The sequence below is a fragment of the Squalius cephalus genome, assembly GCF_949319135.1.
Source record: "Squalius cephalus genome assembly, chromosome: 6".
NCBI lineage: Eukaryota > Metazoa > Chordata > Actinopteri > Cypriniformes > Leuciscidae > Squalius > Squalius cephalus.
Window position 1 is genome coordinate 1,025,497 of NC_137127.1, and position 27,611 is coordinate 1,053,107.

The 27,611-nt window shown below is 39.6% G+C and overlaps 1 protein-coding gene across 1 annotated transcript in view; it reads left to right on the top strand.

Moving 5' to 3' along the window:
• thsd4 (thrombospondin type 1 domain containing 4) overlaps nt 1-27,611 on the top strand; it is a 48,796-nt gene that overhangs the window by 3,666 nt on the left and 17,519 nt on the right. Inside the window, exons 5-9 of the mRNA XM_079874702.1 lie at nt 693-963; nt 2,775-2,877; nt 6,720-6,856; nt 25,448-26,184; nt 26,699-26,807. Coding sequence (XP_079730828.1) covers nt 693-963; nt 2,775-2,877; nt 6,720-6,856; nt 25,448-26,184; nt 26,699-26,807 — 1,357 coding nt within the window. The remainder of the gene's footprint in view (nt 1-692; nt 964-2,774; nt 2,878-6,719; nt 6,857-25,447; nt 26,185-26,698; nt 26,808-27,611) is intronic.

Consider the following 27,611-nt stretch of genomic DNA (forward strand, 5'->3'; position numbering starts at 1 on the left):
CCAGGGGCGGAGTTTATGTAAATTTTAGGGTTAGTGATGTCACTAACATTGTAGTCCCTACCAGCCGTTTGTTGTGTGATCGCAGTTTGAAATGCAATATGACATTTCATTTTATATCATAATTCATTCAGACACAATGAACAAAGACTCTACTGCTAATGAAAATAGATACTTTTTTTAAAAAGTTGTTCACACATGAGTTCCACTCAAATCCTCTCAAGTTGTTCTTTTGGCAGATTATTAGTGAAATGCTGTAAACGTCTGTCGCATAAATGTTGTAAATTCTGTGAATGTGAGTGTAAATAAAGTGAACCTCAAATGCACGTTAAACTTTTGCAGTTTGTGAGAAGAATCATTTCCGGTGAGCCGAAGCTGCACTCGTGTAAATAAACTGATATTTGCGATTTGATAAGATAGATTGCTATTTTGATTTATTGTGAAAACTATTTGTTTAGTTTAATTATACATTTGATTTAATGAATTATTAGCTTCATCAACTCACAAACCTCTATTTGCCAAACCAGTTGATATTGATGATTGTTTGCTGGATTTGATCACATCCACTGGTGCAACATGAGGTGATTAACACCAGTTAGGAATTATTACCTAAGATGAATCACGTGGGATAAGAGCGTCTGCTAAATTAGTAAATGTACTTTTGTCTTTCTCTATATATTTCTTCTCTGTTGAAGAAAAGCAAACAGTGGCATCAGTCCAGGGACGTACGGATACGGCAGGATTTCATACGTAACGCCTCTACTGAAAGATTCTGGCCAAACATCCCAAAACAAATGGAGACGATCGCCATTAAACGTCCCGCACCAGAGTTACAGGACGCAAGGTAGAGACGTCCATCAGAACCGGCGCTCTCACACTCCGGCAGTGCAGAACCGAGCGTACGGCGCGGTACCGAACGCTTCCTGCCCCGGAGCCCGGAACCAGCACAAGATCTGCAACACCACGGTAACATCTGCAGAGAAACTGCTTTCACACAACATTTAACCCTGGTTAACATCATCATTAACCCCAGGAACAGGGCACTTTTAACTCTTGAGGGTGTGTTCACACTTGGCAGGTTTGATTTGAATAAAATTAACTTTGGTGCAGTTCGACTGAAGTATGAACGCAACACGGACCAAACACATCTAAACTAATCAAAAACAGGACATGATGTCATGAGATCAGAATCAAAATTAGAATCTTTATTTGTCATTATACAAAAGAGTAGAGCGAAATTATATGCAATCTTATTCAGCGCAAAATCAGTCTCCCTCCATGTGCACAAAAAACAAAAACAAAAACATTTCTCCTATGTAACAATTTTTACAAACAAGTGAAAATAGTAAACAGTTAACTGCAATGTGTATATATATATAAACGGAGGGTTCTGTCAGGCGCTTCATATGTAGAACCTTAAAGGGTTCCATCAGGAGCTTCATATGTAGAACCTTAAAGGGTTCCAACAGGCGGTTCATATGTAGAACCTTAAAGGGTTCCGTCAGTCGCTTCATATGTAGAACCTTAAAGGGTTCCGTCAGGCGCTTCATATGTAGAACCTTAAAGGGTTCCGTCAGGCGCTTCATATGTAGAACCTTAAAGGGTTCCAACAGGCGGTTCATATGTAGAACCTTAAAGGGTTCCATCAGTCGCTTCATATGTAGAACCTTAAAGGGTTCCATCAGGCACTTCATATGTAGAACCTTAAAGGGTTTCATCAGGCGCTTCATATGTAGAACCTTAAAGGGTTTCATCAGGCAATTCATATGTAGAACCTTAAAGGGTTCCGTCAGTCCAGTCGCTTCATATGTTGAACCTTAAAGGGTTCCAACAGGCGGTTCATATGTAGAACCTTAAAGGGTTCCGTCAGGCGCTTCATATGTAGAACCTTAAAGGGTTCCATCAGGCGCTTCATATGTAGAACCTTAAAGGGTTCCATCAGGCGCTTCATATTTAGAACCTTAAAGGGTTTCATCAGGCGCTTCATATGTAGAACCTTAAAGGATTCCATCAGGCGCTTCACATATAGAACCTTATAGGATTCCATCAGGTGCTTCATATGTAGAACCTTAAAGGGTTCCATCAGGCGCTTCACATATATAACCTTAAAGGATTCCATCAGGCGCTTCATATTTAGAACCTTAAAGGGTTCCGTCAGACGCTTCACATGTAGAACCTTAAAGGGTTCCGTCAGACGCTTCACATGTAAAACCTTAAAGGGTTCCGTCAGTCCAGTCGCTTCATATGTAGAACCTTAAAGGGTTTCATCAGGCGCTTCATATGTAGAACCTTAAAGGGTTCCGTCAGACGCTTCACATGTAAAACCTTAAAGGGTTCCGTCAGTCCAGTCGCTTCATATGTAGAACCTTAAAGGGTTTCATCAGTCGCATCACATGTAGAACCTTAAAGGGTTCCTGACTCGGATTTATGCATTTTTATAGCAACAATGTTAATTCCAAAATGAATCTGCAGCAGTCATGTCACAAGAGGGAGCTCACAGTATAATCCCAGTTTACAACTTGTAATTACAAGTTCTACGAGGACGTGAACACTTTTTACAAATCTTAATCTCGCAATTGTGGTAATTACAACATGGTGTGAATGCACCTTTATTTTAAAGAATGTTAAGAATGAAGAATGTAAAGCATTTGAGGACAAACTGATGCTGTATAAAAACACTGAAAAGATGGAAGATTTACTCGCAACACTTAAGACTTTAATATGGCGAAAGAGATTTGTAAAAAAAAGTATGTGTGGGTGTGTTTCTGAATTCTCAGGCCTGTCCGTCATCCAGCAGACCAATCAGAGACGTGCAGTGCTCCTCCTTCAACACGCAGCGCTTCATGGGGAGACTTTACCAGTGGGAACCTTTTCATGACGGTGAGCAGATTCGTTAAGTTCAGGTGATGGAATGATTTTTTTTAGATATCAGTGTTTCAACATTTGGTAGATCTCCTATGCTTTATTATTACACTATCAGTCAGTACATTTTCATTCATCAAGGAAGCTTTAAATTTATCAAAAGTGACAGTAAAGACATTTATAATGTTACAAAAGATTCCATTTCAAATAAATGCTGCTCTTTTAAACTTTCTATTCATCAAAGATTTCTGAAAAATAAGTGTTTCACGGTTTCCAAAAAAATATAACTTATCAACACTGATAATAATCATAAATGTTTCTTGAGCAGCAAATCATCATATTAGAATGATTTCTGAAGGATCATGTGACACTGAAGACTGGAGTAATGAAGAATGACATTTAACATTTCTATATTTAAACTAAATTAAAGCTAAATAAATCTCATCATTTTTGTTACCCGAAGGAAAAACATCCTGAATGACACAGGTATTTGTGCTGTTAACTCTAATGATCATGTTACAATTAAAGTTAGTCATATTTCAGTGAGTTAATAATTTGTGCTTCAGGAGATTTTCCCGGCGTGTCGGATCCTGTGGAACAGCGAATGTTTTCGGATTTATGAACTTTGATGCTGCGCCAGTATTTGATTCATGTTCACGTACGTTTAAGGTTTGTGTGGAATATTCTTATATCCCACAGGCTGCAGATTAGCTGACGATGAATTCATGCCAAAGTTTTATGTTTTTGTCTTGATGACACAAACTAGTGTATTTTCACCACAGCAAACAGGGAATGTTCTCTCAAGGTTCTCTCAAAGTTATAAACAAACGTTCTTCCAGTAACGTTAATAAAACGTTCATTTGCAGTCATCTGCCCTTTAATAACGTTCTCAAAACATCAGCACAAAAAGCATTATTTACACATCATACATGGAATGTTTTTCTGAAACTTTTGAGGTGGATGTTTTCAAATGTTACTTGTTTCAGAGAACATTCAAAAGTAACGTTCCCATAATGTTTGAAGAATGATACCCATGAACATTCAGAAATAAAGTTTTCATAACTCCTAGATGTTTTTCAGACTGGTTCTGGTTCATCGTGTGTCTTTGCTGTCCTCTTGTGGACGCTGTGTATCATTACAAGCGTCGGATTCTGTTCTCATTAGTACTAGAGATCACAGTGATTTCAACAAACTCGAAGTATTAAACTTTGTGCGGCTCTAAACTTCTGTGTGATGAAATGATTCCTTGGCAGTCTCTGAGTCAGAGACAGTCTATTGTGTGTTTAGAAGGGGTGTGCTGATACCCTCATGTCACGATACGATATTATTGTGATACTCCAAGACTTATGATAAATGGTTAACAAAAAAATGAACTGCTGATTAAAATGCTAAATTTGATATTACATTGTGACTGTAAATGAATATTCTTGGACTTGGTGCTGAAACCCAAAGCACAGGATAATAGAGACACCAGAATAACAATATTCATGATTCTGAAGCTGAAAATACAGAATTATTGTAGATGAATATGTTTGCACTCTTTCACTGACTAGATATATTTAAAATAATGTAGTCCACTTTTTACTGGTAACATCAGACATTTGACATTATCAGGACCCACAATTATTCCCACATTGCATTATTATACATTATATTCAACATTATATATAATAGTTTAATGTAGTACTGACACTAAAACACTGAAAACTTGAATTTTTTTCTCACACAGTAATTTTTATTTTGGGTGAACTGTACACAATACATATTGTCACTCTCCACGATACGTATTGTTGCATTTTTTGTATTGCAATATATTTTGACATGATATAGGGCCCTATCATACACCCGGCGCAATGTAAGTGTGTTTTGCTACTTTCAGCCTGACGGCATTTTCATTTTCACGTCCTGCGCCACGTTATTAAAATAAACAAATAAAAATGTTGCTCCAAAGTCAATGGTAGACCAGCTAAAATTAGACCAGCACCGGAAGCGCCGACCATTTTTAATTTTCAGTGTGTGGGCGGAGTCTCGCGGCACCAGAGAGTAATCTTTTTTTTAAACTTTTTTATTGTGACATTGTTCATATTGCGATCATACAATTAACATGTCAGAGTTGACACAATTATTTATTTATTTTTCCTTTCTTTTCTCCTCTTTTACACCCAGTGAATTAAAAAAAAAACAAAAAAAAAAACAATAAAATCAAGAAATAAATCAAAAAGAGAACATAAAAATAAAAGAATTAATTAACAGAAGGAAATGTATACGTATACATGCACACATACATACCTACGTACATATATATATATACATACACACCCAGACGTATATATATATACACCCATATATTCATATATACATACGTGTATGCATACATACATACATCCCTATATACATGTTTACATACAGACATACAAATTTCCATATGGCTGCATCATATGTCACAGAGATTACATCCATGCCTCCTCTAATTACACAGGTCCAAATCCATGCTTGGTTTTTGTTTTTCAATGCATTTGGTTAGCATATGCGAACCATCTCATCTTAAATAACTTCATTTTGCCTCTCATCTTATGCGTTATCATTTCATTTTCATACAAGTTTTCTACAGCCTCAATCCATTTATCCAACCTCGAGTTATTTGTTTAATAGTAGTAATTCTCAACACCCAGAAGATATAATAATTTTCTTTGTTTAAACCTTTCGGCTGTATGCCAAGCATGACATGTAGTTGTTCGAAATGAGTATTTTGACCACATATTTGCTTCATTAATTCCAACACATTAACCCAATATGGCTGGATTTTTGAGCATGTGTAGAGGACATGAGCCAAGTCAACATTACATTCACCACACTCTCGCCAACAGTATTGTGTTTGGTTTGTATATTTACTCATTTTCAGGGGTGTTCCAAAAAATCTAACCAATAGTTTCCACGCATATTCCTGCCAATAGGGGGACTTTACAGAACAGAAAACATTTTTACATGCCTGACTCCACTCTTCTTCAGTCACTGTTATTCCAATGTCTTTCTCCCAAGAGTTTAAAATATTATAAATTTGGTTATCATTGTTATTATTTAAAATATTATAAATTTGTCCCGTTACATTTTTAAAGCTTGACTTTTCATAGACTTTCAAGATATGCTCCACGATAGGACTGAGGTCTTGAAAAGACTGTATATTTGTTATTATATAGCTCCTTACTTGGAGGTATCTAAAAAAATGGTTACTTGGGAGGTTATAATCCTTAGATAGATTTTCAAATGTATCAACTGCATGATCTTTGAACATTTTGTGGAATCTTGTAATCTTGACAGCACTTGCAAGAAAATGGATGAGTAGCTACATAATCAAATTCACAAATATTACACCATTTAAACATTATTCAAATACATAGGCTACTGATAATACAAATAATGCACTTGTTTGCTCACAGTTTGAACGTTCTTGTTTCCATTTGTTTGATTTGAAGATCTGAGGTGAATTATCCATTGTTGCTTTTACAGCTTCAAAGCTGGAGCACTACATGATATTCAGAGTCACATGACACGCTTTTAACATTAAATAAAGCACATAAACAGTACCTGAGATTATCATCGCCACACTTTGTGTTTGTTGTTCCAGCGCGACGTCGCAGAAAAATAGAAACGTTTCTAAAACAGAATCGTGGCGTGGCGTCGTCGCGGCTGGATAGGACAAACACTCTGATTAACATGGAGAAGCTTTTATCGCGCGTCGCGTGTAGTTAGGACACGATGTTAGATCCTTAAAATAGGGCCCTTAATGTTACACCCCTAGTGTTTCACTCTCTTCTGTCCGTGTGTCTCATCATGAACGTGTTTATGGTGTGTTTGCACAGTGTCCAGTGATCAGGCCTGTGAGCTCAACTGTCGGGCCGTCGGCTTCAGGTTCTACGTCCGTCAGTCGGAGCGAGTCGTCGACGGGACTCCCTGTGAACACAACGAGACATCGGTGTGTGTGGCGGGAAAGTGTCAGGTAGGAATCAGGAATTTGCTGCATTATTGTGCGTCCAGACGTGATATACACTCACCTAAAGGATTATTAGGAACACCATACTAATACTGTGTTTGACCCCCTTTCGCCTTCAGAACTGCCTTAATTCTACGTGGCATTGATTCAACAAGGTGCTGAAAGCATTCTTTAGAAATGTTGGCCCATATTGATAGGATAGCATCTTGCAGTTGATGGAGATTTGTGGGATGCACATCCAGGGCACGAAGCTCCCGTTCCACCACATCCCAAAGATGCTCTATTGGGTTGAGATCTGGTGACTGTGGGGGCCATTTTAGTACAGTGAACTCATTGTCATGTTCAAGAAACCAATTTGAAATGATTCGAGCTTTGTGACATGGTGCATTATCCTGCTGGAAGTAGCCATCAGAGGATGGGTACATGGTGGTCATAAAGGGATGGACATGGTCAGAAACAATGCTCAGGTAGGGCGTGGCATTTAAACGATGCCCAATTGGCACTAAGGGGCCTAAAGTGTGCCAAGAAAACATCCCCCACACCATTACACCACCACCACCAGCCTGCACAGTGGTAACAAGGCATGATGGATCCATGTTCTCATTCTGTTTACGCCAAATTCTGACTCTACCATCTGAATGTCTCAACAGAAATCCAGACTCATCAGACCAGGCAACATTTTTCCAGTCTTCAACTGTCCAATTTTGGTGAGCTCGTGCAAATTGTAGCCTCTTTTTCCTATTTGTAGTGGAGATGAGTGGTACCCGGTGGGGTCTTCTGCTGTTGTAGCCCATCCGCCTCAAGGTTGTGCGTGTTGTGGCTTCACAAATGCTTTGCTGCATACCTCGGTTGTAACGAGTGGTTATTTCAGTCAAAGTTGCTCGTCTATCAGCTTGAATCAGTCGGCCCATTCTCCTCTGACCTCTAGCATCAACAAGGCATTTTCGCCCACAGGACTGCCGCATACTGGATGTTTTTCCCTTTTCACACCATTCTTTGTAAACCCTAGAAATGGTTGTGCGTGAAAATCCCAGTAACTGAGCAGATTGTGAAATACTCAGACCGGCCCGTCTGGCACCAACAACCATGCCACGCTCAAAATTGCTTAAATCACCTTTCTTTCCCATTCTGACATTCAGTTTGGAGTTCAGGAGATTGTCTTGACCAGGACCACACCCCTAAATGCATTGAAGCAACTGCCATGTGATTGGTTGATTAGATAATTGCATTAATGAGAAATTGAACAGGTGTTCCTAATAATGCTTTAGGTGAGTGTATTGCATTTATTAATGAGTAGCATACTTGTTGCACAGTGCACACTGCTTCAGATAAAGCACACTAGTAGCTGCATTTACAGCTACACCTCCTACTGTAATCCCATCCTCATTACTGTGAGGCAAATACTGATATGATATTCAGTTTGTAAAGTATGCTATGATAGTGTTTGTTTTACTAAATGATGCTTTTGGCAACACTTCATTTTACAGTTTCTTTGTTGCACGTTACATGCACAGTAAATTATGCATAATTACAGGATGCAACTCACCCTAATCCAGCTTTTAATGTTGTTTATGTGTCTATGTGGTGTTTTTAATCTGCTTTAAGACAAAGCATGTGTAAGTTCATAAGTCGACAGCATTGCTGAGTATTTCCTCCTTAAAACTGCAGTGAACCAAAGACAGTCTCAAAAACACGCTTTGAAATCGCTGGTGTTTCTGACGTCACAAACTACCTTGTAACCAATCAGATCAACGTGTGATCGTCAACCAGTGGATCTCTGAGCTGAGTGAGTGAGTGAGTGGAGGCGGGGCTCATTTGCATATTCATAGAACCACGCATTCTAAATGAGGCAAGAGTGTCGAGTTACATTCAAGATATTTTAAGGCATGAAGAATATTTTTTCAAGAAGAAAATGTTTAAATATGTCATTTTGGTGATCAAAGTTGAGTTTTAAGGGATAAAATGATTGACTACAGGGGGACTTTTGATTTTGACATTAAATATAATGAGTTTATATAAATATTTAAGACTTATAAATATATAAGTTTGATCCTAATTGAGTCTAACAGCATGTTAAAGGTGTTTTAGTCACATGTTGATAATAGTCGATCAGAAGCTCTTCTCTTGCAGAGGTATGTTCTGTCTGATCTCCCAATCTCTGTTATTCACACATGCTTTAGTTACCCAGAGTTCAGAGCGTTCTGCATGTAAAGACGGTCAGACGCACAACAGTTGCCAAAGGATCTTTTGTGTTTGTGAGTGAATTAGCCACGCTCGAATCTGCCTGTCGTTCCAGCTGTGCTTTTTTCAGACATGTCACTTCAACAAATCCTGCAGAAACGAGATGTAACAGACGCCGGAATAACAAGCTGCACGTGCACATGTCAGACGCGACTGTCTGAGAAGGTTAAAGGGGTTGATTATGATTTCACTTTTCTAACTTTAGTTAGTGTGTAATGTTGTGTTTGAGCATAAACAACATCTGCAAAGTTACAGCGCTCAAAGTTACTATGCTCAAAGTTCAAAGCAAAGGGAGATATTTTCTTTTACAGAAATCGACTACAACAACGGCTGGTAGGAACTACAACGAGCTTCTTCACGGGTTAATGACACCATTAAACCTAAAACCTAAGATCTGGAAGCTCCGCCCCCTGTGCCGGGAGTAGCAGCTCATTTGCATTTAAAGGGACACACAAAAATGGCACGTTTTTGCTCGCCCTCAAAAAGTAACGATTTTAACATGCTATAAAAAATATTTGTTTTGAGCTAAAACTTCACACACACACTCTGGGGACATCAGAGACTTACTTTACATCTTGTGAAAGGGCATTATAGGAGCCCTTTAAATGTCGGCGCGGAGGTTTGACTCGTTCCTGTAGGTTGTGTTGTGGATGGTTTGAATTCCTCTGAAAGCTCACAGAGATCAGCCAGACAAATCCACAGCTTTAAGATCTGTGACGGAAACTGAAGATCTCACACATCAAATCCACCGGATAAGCCTGATATTTAGATATGTTGGCAGGAATGCTGTTAGGAAACAGTCGGATTAAGGGAGACTTTTCCAAATCATTTCAGAAATCCAAAACATGAGCATCTGAAACTCGGCAAATATGATCATCAGTTTCTGTATTAATATAACAGAAACTGAAACACTTTATGAAAATGTTGCCCAAGACAGAGATGTTTGCATGTAGTTTCCTTACAATGAGATATTTAGGTAACGCTTTACTCAAAGCCTTTCATAATGTGCATTATAACTAGTGCTGGGCAACGATTAATTGCATCCAAAATAAAAGTTTGTGTTTACATAATATATGTGTGTGTACTGTGTATAATTATTTTGTATATATAAATATACACTCACATGCATGTATATATTTAAGAACAATGTGTTATTTATATGTAAAATATTTGTATTTATATATAATATAAATTATGTATAAATGTGTATATATATATATATATATATATATATATATATATATATATATATATATAGTATATAAATGCAAATATTTCTTAAATATATACAGTACCAGTCAAAAGTTTGGAAACATTACTATTTTTAATGTTTTTGAAAGAAGTCTCTTATGCTCATCAAGCCTGCAGTTAAAAAAACAAAAACAAACAAAAAAACAGTAATATTATGAAATATTATTACAATTTAAAATAATGGTTCTCTTTTTTAATATATTTTAAAATGTAATTTATTTTTGTGATGCAAAGCTGAATTTTCATCAGCAAGTACTCCAGTCTTTGGTGTCTTATGATCCTTCAGAAATCATTCTAATATGATAATTTGATACTCAGTTATTATCAATGATGGAAACAGTTGTGCTGTTTAATATATTTTTTTGGAATACTTTTTTCAGGATTCATTGATGAGTAAAACGTTAACAGCATTTATTCATAAAAACAGCATTTATTCAAAATAAAAACATTTCTAACAATATAAATCGTTACCATCACCTTTTATCAATTTAACGCATCCTTGTTGAATTAAAGTACTAATTTCTTTAAAAAAAAAAATAGTTATTGTTCCCAAACTTTTGAACGGTAGTGTATATCGTTACAAAAGATTTCTATTCTAAATAAATACAGTTCTTTTTAACTTTTTATTCATCAAATAATCCTGAAAAAAAAAAAAAGTATCTCAGGTTATAAAAAAAAATATTAAGCAGCACAACTGTTTCCAACATTGATCATAAATCATCATATTAGAATGATTTCTGAAGGATCATAAGACACCAAAGACTGGAGTACTTGCTGATGAAAATTCAGCTAAAAAAAATTTTACATTTTAAAATATATTAAAAAAGAGAACCATTATTTTAAATTGTAATAATATTTCATAATATTACTGTTTTTTTTTGTTTTTTTTTTTTTTAACTGCAGGCTTGATGAGCATAAGAGACTTCTTTCAAAAACATTAAAAATAGTAATGTTTCCAAACTTTTGACTGGTACTGTACATGCATGTGTGATTATAATAATATAATATAAAATAATTATACACAGTACACACACATATATTATGTAAACACAAACTTTTATTTTGGATGCTCACATTATATGTTTTCATAAATAATTGTAATAAAATTTAAAATGCATTACAATATTTGCAGATTTATTGTTCCTTTTATAATTAGTTATATATAAAGGCTTTAAATGAAGTGCAAATAATTTATTTTTAAAAATGGTTCCAATTTATTTTTAAAAAATGGTGATCTAACAATAAACAATACTTCTACAGCATTTATTAGTCTTTGTTTTAGATTTACTAATACATTATTATATTAAAAGTTGCATCTGTTCATAATTTGCATGGACCTGAGCTGACATGAACTAACAGTGAACAGTTGTGTTTTTATTAACTAACGATGAATTAATACTGTCATAATGTATTGCATATTGTTAGTTAATCCATGAACAAATGGGACCTTATTGTAAAGTGTTCAAATAAATTTGTTTGTATTTTTGAGTTTCTTAACTCAACTTTTTTTCCCGCTGCTAAAACTTTATTTGAGAGACACACAGAGACAAACAAACGTTCTTGTCCTGAACGGTTTGACGAGTTGGTAAATGCTGAAGCAGTGAAACTCCAGCTGTAGAGCTTCACTTTCACACACTGAAGGAAAGAAAGAGCCTTTATGAAGGAAATCCCACTGAGTAACTGAGCTGAGGCTGAACGCCAGAGGAGTGTGTGTGTGTCTGTGTCTGTGTGTGTCTGTGTGTCTGTGAGAGAGAGAGAGTGTGAGAGAGAGTGTGTGAGAGAGAGAGAGAGAGTGTGTGTGTGTGTGTGTGTGTGTGTGTGTGTGTGTGTGTGTGTGTGTGTGTGTGTGTGTGTCTGTGAGAGAGAGAGAGTGTGTGAGAGAGTGTGTGAGAGAGAGAGAGAGAGAGTGTGTGTGTGTGTGTGTGTGTGTGTGTGTGTGTCTGTGAGAGAGAGAGAGTGTGTGAGAGAGTGTGTGAGAGAGAGAGAGAGTGTGTGTGTGTGTGTGTGTGTGTGTGTGTGTGTGTGTGTGTCTGTGTCTGTGTGTGTGTGTGTCTGTGAGAGAGAGAGAGTGTGAGAGAGAGTGTGTGAGAGAGAGAGAGTGTGTGTGTGTGTGTCTGTGTGTGTGTGTGTGTGTGTGTGTGTGTGTGTGTGTGTGTGTGTGTGTGTGTGTGTGTGTGTGTGTGTGTGTGTGTGTGTGTGTGTGTGTGTGTGTGTGTGTGTGTGTGTGTGTGTGTGTGTGTGTGAGAGAGAGAGAGAGTGTGTGTTTGTGTGTGTGTGTGTGTGTGTGTGTGTGTGTGTGTGGGTCTGAGGGGTGTTGTGGGGGGTTGCCATTGTATTTCTATGGTGTTGTGGGTGGTTGCCAGGGTGTATCTAGAGTGTTATGGGTGGTTGCCATGGTGTATCTAGGGTGTTGTGGGTGGTTGCCATGGTGTTTCCAGGTGTTGTGGGTGGTTGCCAGGGTGTATCTAGAGTGTTGTGGGTGGTTACCATTGTGTATCTAGTAGTGCGTTGTGGGTGGTAGCCAGGGTGGTTCTAGGGTGTTGTGGGTGGTTGCCAGGGTGTTTCTAGAGTGTTGTGGGTGGTTGCCAGGGTGTATCTAGTGCATTGTGGGTGGTTGCCAGGGTGTATCTAGAGTGTTGTGGGTGGTTGCCAGGGTGTATCTAGTGCATTGTGGGTGGTTGCCAGGGTGTTTCTAGAGTGTTGTGGGTGGTTGCCAGGGTGTATCTAGGGTGTTGTGGGTGGTTGCCATGGTGTATCTAGGCTGTTGTGGGTGGTTGCCAGGGTGTTTCTAGGGTGTTGTGGGTGGTTGCCAGGGTGCTGTAAACGAGGACCTCACAGATTTTAAGACATTATTACGGAAATATTATTTTTCTGTAAAGCAGCACTGAAACGTTGTGCATGGTGAAAAGCACTGAATACATAATATTGATGTCAGCGCTCCTGCAGATCATGCCAGCAACAGCAGGATTAATATACAGGGAATGCATGAACTGATATAATATATACCTTTGGATAGAAGCATCTGCCAAATGCATTAAATATGTTGAATTATGGATGTGTGAGTGTGTGTGTGTATGTGTGTGTGCGACAGCATCGGTGAGTGAGTGAATCCCACCGGAAAATCCCAGCCGGAACAGGGAGAACAGGAACCAGCGGCTCCTGCTAATGTTTATAAAAGCGGTACAGGTACAAATCTGTGAGAGCTTGTTTCCGCCACAGAATTAAAAAATCTAAAAGTTAATTCTAACTTTTTATCTTGCAATTCTGAGTCTAAACTTGGTCAGAATTGTGAGAAAAGTTTCCTTTTTTATTCTTTTATTCCAAGCTTCTATATAAATCTCATGTGCTTTCAAAGAGAATTAGCTTGTTTTTGAACACATAAAATGTGTTGACATAAAATCAGCAAAAAAATTGATATATTTGACATAATCTGTTGAAAGTTTGCAAAAAAAATGGAAACTTATAGCATTGCGTTCAGTTTGAAGCCTAAGCTCCTCCTTGTACTAATATTTTGTTAACGATTGTCTTCACCTGATGTGCGTCTGATGTGCATTAGTGTGCATTAGTGTGTGTTAGTGTGTGTTGGTGATGAAGTGTGTGAGAGATCAGGGCCCCTGAGGGCCGATGTCAGCGCCTGCTTCTCACATATAGCTGCAGCTTCACAAACGCTCGCCTGCTTTACTATGTTGGGAATCAGTTTACTCATTTGAAATTAAATGATGCTGCAAGCATTTCCTCTTGAGCAGAGACAGTGATTCAGAAGGGGCTTTTCTGTCAGCGTCTGCTCTGCAGAGTTTAATTGCACTGTTGTGTAGTTGCTAGTGTTTCCAGGGTCTGGGTGGTTGTCAGGGTGTTGCTGTGTGGTTTCCAGGGTTTTGCTAGGGTGTTCTGGGTGGTTGTCAGAGTGTTGTTGTGTGGTTGCTAGGTTGTTCTGGGTGGTTGTTGGGATGTTACTGTGTGGTTGTCAGGGTGTTGCTGTGTGGTTGCCAGGGTTTTGCTAGGGTGTTCTGGGTGGTTGTCAGGGTGTTGCTGTGTGGTTGCCAGGGTTTTGCTTGGGTGTTCTGGGTGGTTGTCAGGGTGTTGTTGAGTGGTTGCTAGGTTGTTCTGGGTGGTTGTTGGGATGTTACTGTGTGGTTGTCAGGGTGTTGCTGTGTGGTTGCCAGGGTTTTGCTAGGGTGTTCTGGGTGGTTGTCAGGGTGTTGTTGTGTGGTTGCCAGGGTTTTGCTAGGGTGTTCCGGGTGATTATCTGGGTGTTGCTGTGTGGTTGCCAGGGTTTTGCTTGGGTGTTCTGGGTGGTTGTCAGGGTGTTGTTGAGTGGTTGCTAGGTTGTTCTGGGTGGTTGTTGGGATGTTACTGTGTGGTTGTCAGGGTGTTGCTGTGTGGTTTCCAGGGTTTTGCTAGGGTGTTCTGGGTGGTTGTCAGGGTGTTGTTGTGTGGTTGCTAGGGTGATTATCTGGGTGTTGCTGTGTGGTTGCCAGGGTTTTGCTAGTGTGTTCTGGGTGGTTGTCAGGGTGTTGTTGTGTGGTTGCTTGGTTGTTCTGGGTGGTTGTTGGGATGTTACTGTGTGGTTGTCAGGGTGTTGCTGTGTGGTTGCCAAAGTTTTGCTAGGGTGTTCTGGGTGGTTGTCAGGGTGTTGTTGTGTGGTTGCTAGGGCTTTGTTAGGGTGTACTGCGTGGTTGTCAGGGTGTTGCTGTGTTGTTGTTGTTATGGTGTTCTGGGTAGTTGGTACAGTGTTGTTGCATGGTTGTCAGGGTGTTGCTGTTTGGTTGCTAGGGTTTTGTTAGAGTGTACTGCATGGTTGTCAGGTTGTTGCTGTGTGGTTGTCAGGGTGTTGCTGTGTTGTTGTTATGGTTTCTGGGTAGTTGGTACAGTGTTGTTGCATGGTTGTCAGGGTGTTGCTGTTTGGTTGCTAGGGTTTTATTAGAGTGTACTGCGTGGTTGTCAGGTTGTTGCTGTGTGGTTGTCAGGGTGTTGCTGTGGTGTGTTTGTTAGGGTGTTCTGGGTAGTTGTCACAGTGTTGTTGCATGGTTGTCAGGGTGTTGCTGGTTTTATGATTAATTGCTGCCTCTCGTTTGACCAGTATTTTTCTTCTCATCTGTGTGATTCTGTTCATGCCTCATTATTGGACATGGAGCTTGCAGACAGTACCACAGTATTTTGGACACAGTATTATGATAATTCATTGTTTTGGACATGGTAATACCATATAAACCATATAGATACCATGGTATATGAAAATGGTAATTGTTCTGTACCTCCAGAGTATAGTCAGTGCAGCTGGTTTCATATGTGGTGTGTTTCATCCTAAAACTTCCCACTTCATCTCTCTCTCTCTCTCTCTCTCTCTCTCTCTCTCTCTCTCTCTCCTCTTACACTGTTCCTCCTCCTCCTCCAGCTCAGCTTTCACATGTGTGTGTCGTTCAGAGAGACACTGTCTGTGCGGCTCATGTGACCTCGCTCCGGGAGGACGACACATTCACACAGAGAGAGAGCGTGTGTGTGTGTGTGTGTGTGTGTCATGATGCTGTCTGCCATCGCTCCGCTGCTGCTCGTGTGTCTGCAGATGCGAGTCCTGGGGAAGCCGTGGTCGCAGGTCTGTGTGTTTTCATGTTTGCTTCGATCACACGCGTCTGTCCGTGTCAAAGAAACTCCAGTTCTCAGGGGATATACTAACTACATTCACATTTATACAAACCTTTTTAAAGATCTCTCTCTGTAAGATCTTTAAGACTATTATCAGTCATATTCTGCATACTGCCTTTAGATTAGGGCTGAGCACTAAATATTTATGCAAATATATTATCCAAATTTTTTTAAGGAGTGTTTGTTAGACGCAGATGTTTTAGACCACGTTAATATTAATTGCACAAATGTGCAAAACAGATGAAGAGTGAACGACTTCACATCCAATCAGAATTTACAGTCTGGATCTGTTTCATGAGTTTTGAAGAAACTAGTGAATATGTTTTCACTTTATTTGATATTAATTGTTTGATTTTTTTCTATTTGAGTCCATCAAGATGCATCAATTAAAATATAAAGTAATTATTGATCAATCACCTTTCATTTGTATTTTTAAGTTTTTCACAAGTATTTTATTCACCAATTTATACAGACATGATTGTTTAAAATATGAATGATTTTGTGGTATAAATCACTCAGCTCTACTTTGGACGAATGTTTTATGCGTGGTCCTGCTGTTAGCTGTTCGTTAGCACGTTAAACGAGTGTCCTTGAGAGGGAATGTGACGCTCATTGTGTTCTCGGGTGTGAATAATGCACACATGGTTTCTGAGGCCACGTTCACTTCCTACAGCGCTTCCCCTCCCATCATTAACATGTCAAACGCTGCAGAAACGACCGTTTAAATGTCATCGCTGGGCTTTTTTAATAACAGGATCTGAGAGATGAAAGGAGGAGAGGTTCAGTGTGTGTTTGTGCCAGCTGTGAGGAACCCAGTGCCACCGCTGGCTATTCCAGCTTTACGTGTTTGTTTACACTCGTTCACTGCAAAAAATGCTGTTCTCACTTTTTTCCAGTCCAAATATCTAAAAATTCTTAAATCAAGAAGCATTTACTAGATAACTAAAGTGACATAAGAAATTATATCTTGTTTTCTGATAAAAATAAATAAATAAATAAGTGAGTTTTGCTTAAAACAAGCAAAATTATCTGCCATTGGGGTAAAGAAAAAAAAATCTTAATTCAAATGGAAAACAAGATTATTTTCATACCCCATTGGCAGATAATTTTGCTTGTTTTAAGCAAAAACTCACTTATTTATTTATTTATTTTTATCAGAAAACAAGACAGAATTTCCGATGGCATTTTACTTCTCTAGTAAATGCTTCTTGATTATATTTGGACTGGAAAAAAGACAAAAATACCAAGTAAGAGAAGCATTTTTTGCAGTGTGACCTCGACCTCGCGCTCGTTTCCCTCCTGCTGATGCCAGCGCTCAGAAGAGCCGTAAATCACAGGACTCGCTTCAGACCCCGGCTGATTTATGTCTTTAACTTTACATTCTGTTAACAGGAAAATATCATGATCTCTTATGCTTATTTTCTTCAGCTGTAGAACAGGAACAGATACGGAAGCTTGTTTCCGCCACAGAATAAAACTTTTTAAGAGATAATTGCGACATTTTATCTCACAATTGCGAGTTTACGTCTCACAATTCTGACTTTATTTCTCAGAATTGCAAGATATAAAGTCGCAATTGTGTTATAAAATCAGAATTGTGAGATATAAACCTCGCAGTTTCGAGTTATAAAGTCCAGTTCTAACGAAAAAAGACTCAATTTATAACACAATTCTGACTTTATATCTCGCAATTCTGACTTTATATCTCGCAATTCTGACTTTATATCTCGCAATTCTGACTTTATAACTCGCAATTCTGACTTTATATCTTGTAATTCTGACTTTATATCTCGCAATTCTGACTTTATATCTCGCAATTCTGACTTTATATCTTGTAATTCTGACTTTATATCTCGCAATTCTGACTTTATAACTCGCAATTCTGACTTTATATCTCGCAATTCTGACTATATAACTCGCAAATCTGACTTTATATAACTCGCAATTCTGACTTTATATTCTGACTTTATAACTCGCAATTCTGACTTTATATCTCGCAATTCTGACTATATAACTCGCAAATCTGACTTTATATAACTCGCAATTCTGACTTTATATCTCGCAATTCTGACTTTATAACTCGCAATTCTGACTTTATATTCTGACTTTATAACTCGCAATTCTGACTTTATAACTCGCAATTCTGACTTTATATTTCGCAATTCTGACTTTATATCTCGCAATTCTGACTATATAACTCGCAAATCTGACTTTATAACTCGCAATTCTGACTTTATAACTCGCAATTCTCTACTTTATATCTCACAATTCTGACTTTATAACTCGTAATTCTGACTTTATATTCTGACTTTATAACTCGCAATTCTGACTTTATATCACACAATTCTGACTTTATATCTCGCAATTCTGACTTTATATCACGCAAATCTGACTTTATAACTCGCAATTCTGACTTTATATCTCGCAATTCTGACTTTATATCTCGCAATTCTGACTTTATATCTCGCAATTCTGACTTTATATCTCGCAATTCTGACTATATAACTCGCAAATCTGACTTTATATCTCGCAATTCTGACTTTATATTCTGACTTTATAACTCGCAATTCTGACTTTATAACTCGCAATTCTGACTTTATATCTCACAATTCTGACTTTATAACTCGCAATTCTGACTTTATATTCTGACTTTATAACTTGCAATTCTGACTTTATATCTCGCAATTCTGACTTTATATCTCGCAATTCTGACTTTATAACTCACAATTCTGACTTTATAACTCGCAATTCTGACTTTATATCTCGCAATTCTGACTTTATATTCTGACTTTATAACTCGCAATTCTGACTTTATAACTCGCAATTCTGACTTTATATCTCACAATTCTGACTTTATAACTCACAATTCTGACTTTATAACTCGCAATTCTGACTTTATAACTCGCAATTCTCTACTTTATATCTCACAATTCTGACTTTATAACTCGTAATTCTGACTTTATATTCTGACTTTATAACTCGCAATTCTGACTTTATATCACACAATTCTGACTTTATATCTCGCAATTCTGACTTTATATCACGCAAATCTGACTTTATAACTCGCAATTCTGACTTTATATCTCGCAATTCTGACTTTATATCTCGCAATTCTGACTTTATATCTCGCAATTCTGACTTTATATCTCGCAATTCTGACTATATAACTCGCAAATCTGACTTTATATCTCGCAATTCTGACTTTATATTCTGACTTTATAACTCGCAATTCTGACTTTATATCTCGCAATTCTGACTTTATATCTCGCAATTCTGACTTTATATCTCACAATTCTGACTTTATATCTCACAATTCTGACTTTATATCTCACAATTCTGACTTTATAACTCGCAATTCTGACTTTATATTCTGACTTTATAACTTGCAATTCTGACTTTATATCTCGCAATTCTGACTTTATATCTCGCAATTCTGACTTTATAACTCACAATTCTGACTTTATAACTCGCAATTCTGACTTTATATCTCGCAATTCTGACTTTATATTCTGACTTTATAACTCGCAATTCTGACTTTATAACTCGCAATTCTGACTTTATATCTCACAATTCTGACTTTATAACTCACAATTCTGACTTTATAACTCGCAATTCTGACTTTATATCTCACAATTCTGACTTTATAACTTGCAATTCTGACTTTATATCTCGCAATTCTGACTTTATATCTCGCAATTCTGACTTTATATCTCACAATTCTGACTTTATATCTCGCAATTCTGACTTTATATCTCACAATTCTGACTTTATAACTCGCAATTCTGACTTTATATCTCGCAATTCTGACTTTATATTCTGACTTTATAACTCGCAATTCTGACTTTATAACTCGCAATTCTGACTTTATATCTCACAATTCTGACTTTATAACTCGCAATTCTGACTTTATATTCTGACTTTATAACTTGCAATTCTGACTTTATATCTCGCAATTCTGACTTTATATCTCGCAATTCTGACTTTATATTCTGACTTTATAACTCGCAAATCTGACTTTATAACTCGCAATTCTGACTTTATATCACGCAATTCTGACTTTATAACTCGCAATTCTGACTTTATAACTCGCAATTCTGACTTTATAACTCGCAATTCTGACTTTATATCTCGCAATTCTGACTTTATAACTCGCAAATCTGACTTTATAACTCGCAATTCTGACTTTATAACTCGCAAATCTGACTTTATAACTCGCAATTCTGACTTTATATCACGCAATTCTGACTTTATAACTCGCAATTCTGACTTTATAACTCGCAATTCTGACTTTATAACTCGCAATTCTGACTTTATATCTCGCAATTCTGACTTTATTACTCGCAAATCTGACTTTATAACTCGCAATTCTGACTTTATATCTCGCAATTCTGACTTTATATCTCGCAATTCTGACTTTATATCTCGCAATTCTGACTTTATAACTCGCAATTCTGACTTTATATCTCGCAATTCTGACTTTATATCTCGCAATTCTGACTTTATATCTCGCAATTCTGACTTTATATCTCGCATTTCTGAGTTTATATCTCGCAATTCTGACTTTATAACTTGCAATTCTGACTTTATAACTCGCAAATCTGACTTTATAACTCGCAATTCTGACTTTATAACTCGCAAATTCTGAGTTTATATCTCGCAATTCTGACTTTATAACTCGCAATTCTGACTTTATATCTCGCAATTCTGACTTTATAACTCGCAATTTTGACTTTATATCTCGCAATTCTGACTTTATATCTCGCATTTCTGAGTTTATATCTCGCAATTCTGACTTTATAACTTGCAATTCTGACTTTATAACTCGCAAATCTGACTTTATAACTCGCAATTCTGACTTTATAACTCGCAAATTCTGAGTTTACATCTCACAATTCTGACTTTATAACTCGCAATTCTGACTTTATATCTCGCAATTCTGACTTTATAACTCGCAATTTTGACTTTATATCTCGCAATTCTGACTTTATATCTCGCAATTCTGACTATATAACTCGCAAATCTGACTTTATAACTCGCAATTCTCTACTTTATATCTCACAATTCTGACTTTATAACTCGTAATTCTGACTTTATATTCTGACTTTATAACTCGCAAATCTGACTTTATATCTCACAATTCTGACTTTATAACTCGCAATTCTGACTTTATATCTCGCAATTCTGACTTTATATTCTGACTTTATAACTCGCAATTCTGACTTTATAACTCGCAATTCTGACTTTATATCTCACAATTCTGACTTTATATCTCGCAATTCTGACTTTATATTCTGACTTTATAACTCACAATTCTGACTTTATATCTCGCAATTCTGACTTTATATTCTGACTTTATAACTCACAATTCTGACTTTATATCTCGCAATTCTGACTTTATATCTCGCAATTCTGACTTTATAACTCGCAAATCTGACTTTATAACTCGCAATTCTGACTTTATAACTCGCAAATCTGACTTTATAACTCGCAATTCTGACTTTATAACTCGCAAATCTGACTTTATAACTCGCAATTCTGACTTTATATCTCGCAATTCTGACTTTATATCTCGCAATTCTGACTTTATATCTCGCAATTCTGACTTTATAACTCGCAATTCTGACTTTATATCTCGCAATTCTGACTTTATATCTCGCAATTCTGACTTTATATCTCGCATTTCTGAGTTTATATCTCGCAATTCTGACTTTATAACTCGCAATTCTGACTTTATAACTCGCAAATCTGACTTTATATCTCGCAATTCTGACTTTATATCTCGCATTTCTGAGTTTATATCTCGCAATTCTGACTTTATATCTCGCAATTCTGACTTTATAACTTGCAATTCTGAGTTTATATCTCGCAATTCTGAGTTTATATCTCGCAATTCTGAGTTTATAACTCGCAATTCTGAGTTTATATCTCGCAATTCTGACTTTATAAATCGCAATTGTAACTTTATAACTCGCAATTCTGACTTTATAACTCGCAATTCTGACTTTATATCTCACAATTCTGAGTTTATAACTCGCAATTCTGAGTTTATATCTCGCAATTCTGAGATAAAAATAATTTTTATTTATTTTATCTCAGAATTGCGAGTTATAAACTCAGAATTGCGAGTTATAAAGTCAGAATTGCGAGTTGTAAAGCAAAAAATTTGCAATTACCTTTTTTTTTTTTTATTCTGTGGTGGAAACAAGCTTCCATAAACAGAGGCTTTCAACTTAGAAAAGTGTTTTTTTTATGATTACAGTCTACAATTGAAAGTATTAATTGGCATGATTGTGTTCACACACAATATTCCCAAAGCATTTTACACAAAACAAGTAATGACAAGAAAAACCTGAGATATAAACAGATTTATTTGCGTCTCAGACCGGCTGTGAGTCTGAAGGTAATTACAGCAGCTCCAGTGCTGGAGTTAACCGCGGTAAAACAGTGGCTGTTATCTTGCCCATTATAAACCCTGCGGTTACACTCTTAAATCCTGCGTTTGCTGCTGGTCTCGTCCTCCACATGGGGTCCACATGAACTTTTACAGGAATGTGACTCGCTGTCAGATAAATACAGACACAGTTTAGACTGGAGGAAAACACTCTAATGTTCTCATCATATATATTCTCTGTCCATTTCCACAGACACAAATATGAGTGTTATATGAGCTCTAAAGTGTCCAAGGATTAGGCAGCCTTATTTTAGTAATACTATTATAGGTTTTGTTAATATTTGGAATTAGATTTTATTTTTGTGTTTTGTTTTAATTTTATAATTTTGGTTTGGGTTAGTTTTAGTGTATTTTTTTTTTTAAAATATCTATATATTTTTTTAAGTTTTAGTTTTTAGTTGTATAAAATGAATGTTCTACATTTTGTCACAATAATATTTATTCTTTATTATTTTGTATTTTTAAGGGATTCCGAGCTTCTAGACAGTATTCACCTTTAAATTATTCACCATTTATTTCTATTAAGTAACGATGGCTGTGTAAATTGCATGACGAAACAAAGGAGTGTCCAAAAATCTAAATAAACATGCAGGAGATCACAGGCGGAAAACTATCGAACACAAACATTTACATTTATGCATTTGGCAGACGCCTTTATCCAAAGCGTCTTACATTGCATTTCAAGGTACACATTTTCATTCTTATCAGTTCTTGCTTTCCCTGGGGATCGAACCCATGACCTTGGCGTTGCAAGTGCCAGCGCTCTACTGTTTCAGCTACAGGGGTCGGGTCGGGTCAGAGGTCATGCGCCGGGTCAGAGGTCATGCTTCGGGTCAGAGGTCATGCTTCGGGTCAGCGGTCATGCGTCGGATCAGAGGTCATGCGTCGGGTCAGCGGTCATGCGTCGATCCGAGGTCATGCGTCGGGTCAGAGGTCATGCGTCGGGTCAGCGGTCATGCGTCGGATCAGAGGTCATGCGTCGGGTCAGCGGCCATGCGTCGGATCAGAGGTCATGCGTCAGGTCAAAGGTCATGCGTCGGGTCAGACGTCATGCGTCGGGTCAGAGGTCATGCTTCGGGTCAGCGGTCATGCGTCGAGTCAGAGGTCATGCTTCGGGGTCAGCGGTCATGCGTCGGGTCAGAGGTCATGCGTCGGGTCAGCGGTCATGCGTCGGATCAGAGATCATGCGTCGGGTCGGAGGTCATGCGTCGGGTCGGAGGTCATGCGTCGGGTCAGAGGTCATGCGTCGGGTCAGCGGTCATGCGTCGGATCAGAGGTCATGCGTCGGGTCAGCGGTCATGCGTCGATCAGAGGTCATGCGTCGGATCAGAGGTCATGCGTCGGGTCTGAGGTCATGCGTCGGGTCAGCGGTCATGCGTCGATCAGAGGTCATGCGTCGGATCAGAGGTCATGCGTCGGAGCAGAGGTCATGCGTCGGGTCAGCGGTCATGCGTCGATCAGAGGTCATGCGTCGGATCAGAGGTCATGCGTCGGGTCAGCGGTCATGCTTCGGGTCAGAGGTCATGCTTCGGGTCAGCGGTCATGCGTCGGGTCAGAGGTAATGCGTCGGGTCAGAGGTCATGCGTCGGGTCAGCGGTCATGCGTCGGGTCAGAGGTCATGCGTCGGGTCAGAGGTCATGCGTCGGGTCAGCGGTCATGCGTCGGGTCAGAGGTCATGCGTCGGGTCAGAGGTCATGCGTCGATCAGAGGTCATGCGTCGGATCAGAGGTCATGCGTCGGGTCAGCGGTCATGCTTCGGGTCAGAGGTCATGCTTCGGGTCAGCGGTCATGCGTCGGGTCAGAGGTAATGCGTCGGGTCAGAGGTCATGCGTCGGGTCAGTGGTCATGCGTCGGGTCAGAGGTCATGCGTCGGGTCAGAGGTCATGCTTCGGGTCAGCGGTCATGCGTCGGGTCAGAGGTCATGCTTCGGGTCAGCGGTCATGCGTCGGGTCAGAGGTAATGCGTCGGGTCAGAGGTCATGCGTCGGGTCAGCGGTCATGCGTCGGGTCAGAGGTCATGCGTCGGGTCAGCGGTCATGCGTCGGGTCAGAGGTAATGCGTCGGGTCAGAGGTCATGCGTCGGGTCAGTGGTCATGCGTCGGGTCAGAGGTCATGCGTCGGGTCAGAGGTCATGCTTCGGGTCAGCGGTCATGCGTCGGGTCAGAGGTCATGCTTCGGGTCAGCGGTCATGCGTCGGGTCAGAGGTAATGCGTCGGGTCAGAGGTCATGCGTCGGGTCAGCGGTCATGCGTCGGGTCAGAGGTCATGCGTCGGGTCAGCGGTCATGCGTCGGGTCAGAGGTAATGCGTCGGGTCAGAGGTCATGCGTCGGGTCAGCGGTCATGCGTCGGGTCAGAGGTCATGCGTCGGGTCAGCGGTCATGCGTCGGGTCAGAGGTCATGCGTCGGGTCAGAGGTCATGCGTCGGGTCAGCGGTCATGCGTCGGGTCAGAGGTCATGCGTCGGGTCGGAGGTCATGTGTCGGGTCGGGATGCGCTTCATTCACTCCCATTATAAAGCTGGGAAGAGGAGGGCATATTTTTAATATAACTCTGATTGTGTTTGGCTGACAGAAGACAATCATATACACTAGGATGGCTTGATTGTGAGTAAATCATGGGCTAATTCTCATTTTTGGGTGAATTAACCCTTTAAGGTTGGGTTAGTAAATTTCAGGGTTCATAGATGCTTTGTTATATTGTACGTCTTCGTGCATCAGTCATGATGAACTGAGTTTATAACGATGCCATGATATCACCGTTCTCGATTATTCCTTTCCCGGCCGTCGGCAGATTAAGAGATCTGAGATCACCTCGTGTCCGTTTGTTGGCTTTGTGAAAGAAACGCTGGATGGAAAGTGTTGACTGAAAGGCTTCCAGTCTGTCCATAAGCTTCTGGCTCCTGCAGTGCATCGTGGGAACTCGTGCAGCCCAGTGCATCATGGGAACTCGTGCAGCCCAGTGCATCATGGGAACTCGTGCAGCCCAGTGAATCGTGGGAACTCGTGCAGCCCAGTGCATCGTGGGAACTCGTGCAGCCCAGTGCATCATGGGAACTCGTGCAGCCCAGTGCATCGTGGGAACTTGTGCAGCCCAGTGCATCGTGCAGCCCAGTGCATCATGGGAACTCGTGCAGCCCAGTGCATCGTGGGAACTCGTGCAGCCCAGTGCATCGTGGGAACTCATGCAGCCCAGTGTATTGTGGGAACTCCTGCAGCCCAGTGCATCTTGGAAACTCGTGCAGCCCAGTGCATCGTGGGAACTCGTGCAGCCCAGTGCATCGTGGGAACTCTTGCAGCCCAGTGCATCGTGGGAACTCGTGCAGCCCAGTGCATCATGGAACTCATGCAGCCCAGTGCATCATGGGAACTCTTGCAGCCCAGTGCATCGTGGGAACTCGTGCAGCCCAGTGCATTGTGGAGCCCAGTGCATCGTGGGAACTCGTGCAGCCCAGTGCATCATGGGAACTCATGCAGCCCAGTGCATCGTGGGAACTCGTGCAGCCCAGTGCATTGTGGGAACTCCTGCAGCCCAGTGCATCTTGGAAACTCATGCAGCCCAGTGCATCATGGGAACTCGTGCAGCCCAGTGCATTGTGGGGACTCGTGCAGCCCAGTGCATTGTGGGAACTCGTGCAGCCCAGTGCATTGTAGGAACTCCTGCATCCCAGTGCATCATGGGAACTCGTGCAGCCCAGTGCATCATGGGAACTCGTGCCGTCGGTGCTGAGAAGACGAGGCTGTACCAGATGTCGTATTTTCTTATTTATTGTATTTATTATATGACTGCAGAAAGACGACTTTAGGACACAAGCAACTGCATTTATGCATTTTCTACAGAAGTTAGAATGTGAATTTTCAGTATAAAGAAGATCCAGGTGAATGTGAGAATGTTGAACACACACACACACACACACACACACACACACACAAAGAGCTGCTTTGTTTGAATCACCCGTAATAATTGTGATGGTTCAGTGAAGGGCTTGAAATATCAATAACTTCAGAACGATTTCAGAGAGTGTGTGTTCCATCGAGGGCATTGGTTTTGCACAAATGTGTGTGTTCTTCGTGTGTGAAGGTGCTTTTGTTTGAATTCGTCCATTATGGAGTGTAAAATATCCCGGGCCGCCTGTAACCGTAGCCTTCGGGTCAGTCCGACTGGTGAACCACAAACCCGAGTTGTTCAAAGAGCTTTTACTGTGATGGACTTCAGAGAGGAGATTACATATCAGACGAGACGCTGATCCCGTCACACTCACATCCAGGCGGAAACTCGAGAGGTCTGGTGTTCCAGGAGATGATGATGATGATGATGATGATGATGATGATGTTTTCATCTCTAGTCTTCACTATCATCTCAGAGCAGAAGCTGATGTGATGAACTACAGGAGAATCCAATTCATACATCCACTAAAAATCACCGAAACACCATCAGTTGTCGTTCAGCGGCGAGTCTGAAGGGAATTTTAGGAATGTTGAAATCCGTGTTTTGGTGTTTCTCCGGGTGCCAAACAGGCCGGATGTCCCACAGAGAGAGAGAGAGAGGAGAGGAGAGGAGTGGAGAGAGAGAGAAGAGAGGAGAGGAGAGGAGAGAGAGAGAAGAGAGGAGAGGAGAGAGATGAGAGAGAGAGATGAGAGAGAGAGGAGAGAGAGAGAGAGAGGAGAGAGAGAGAGAGAGAGAGACGAGAGAGAGAGGCTCTGGGAACGACATGACCTGGATTCAGGTCGGATGCTTCCTTCAGGTCCTCTTGGGAAGTTCCTACTTGCATCCCTGAAAGTCATTACTGTCATTTGTATTTTGTGTCTGAAGGGATTTTGATCAGACTAAATGGACGTTATAATGATAACTATTGCAATAACGTTAACTATAATAACTAGAACAAACTAAAACAATAAATAGAACTATAACGATAACTATATTTGCGTCCAGATCAAGAATGATAATTATAGCGATAACTATAACGGTAACTATAATGGTAACTATAACGGTAATTATAATGGTAACTATAACGGTAACTATAATGGTAACTGGTAACTATAACGGTAACTATAATGGTAACTATAACGGTAATTATAATGGTAACTATAACGGTAACTATAACGGTAACTATATTGACTATAACGATAACTATATTTGCGTCCAGACTAAGAATGATAACTATAATGGTAACTATAACA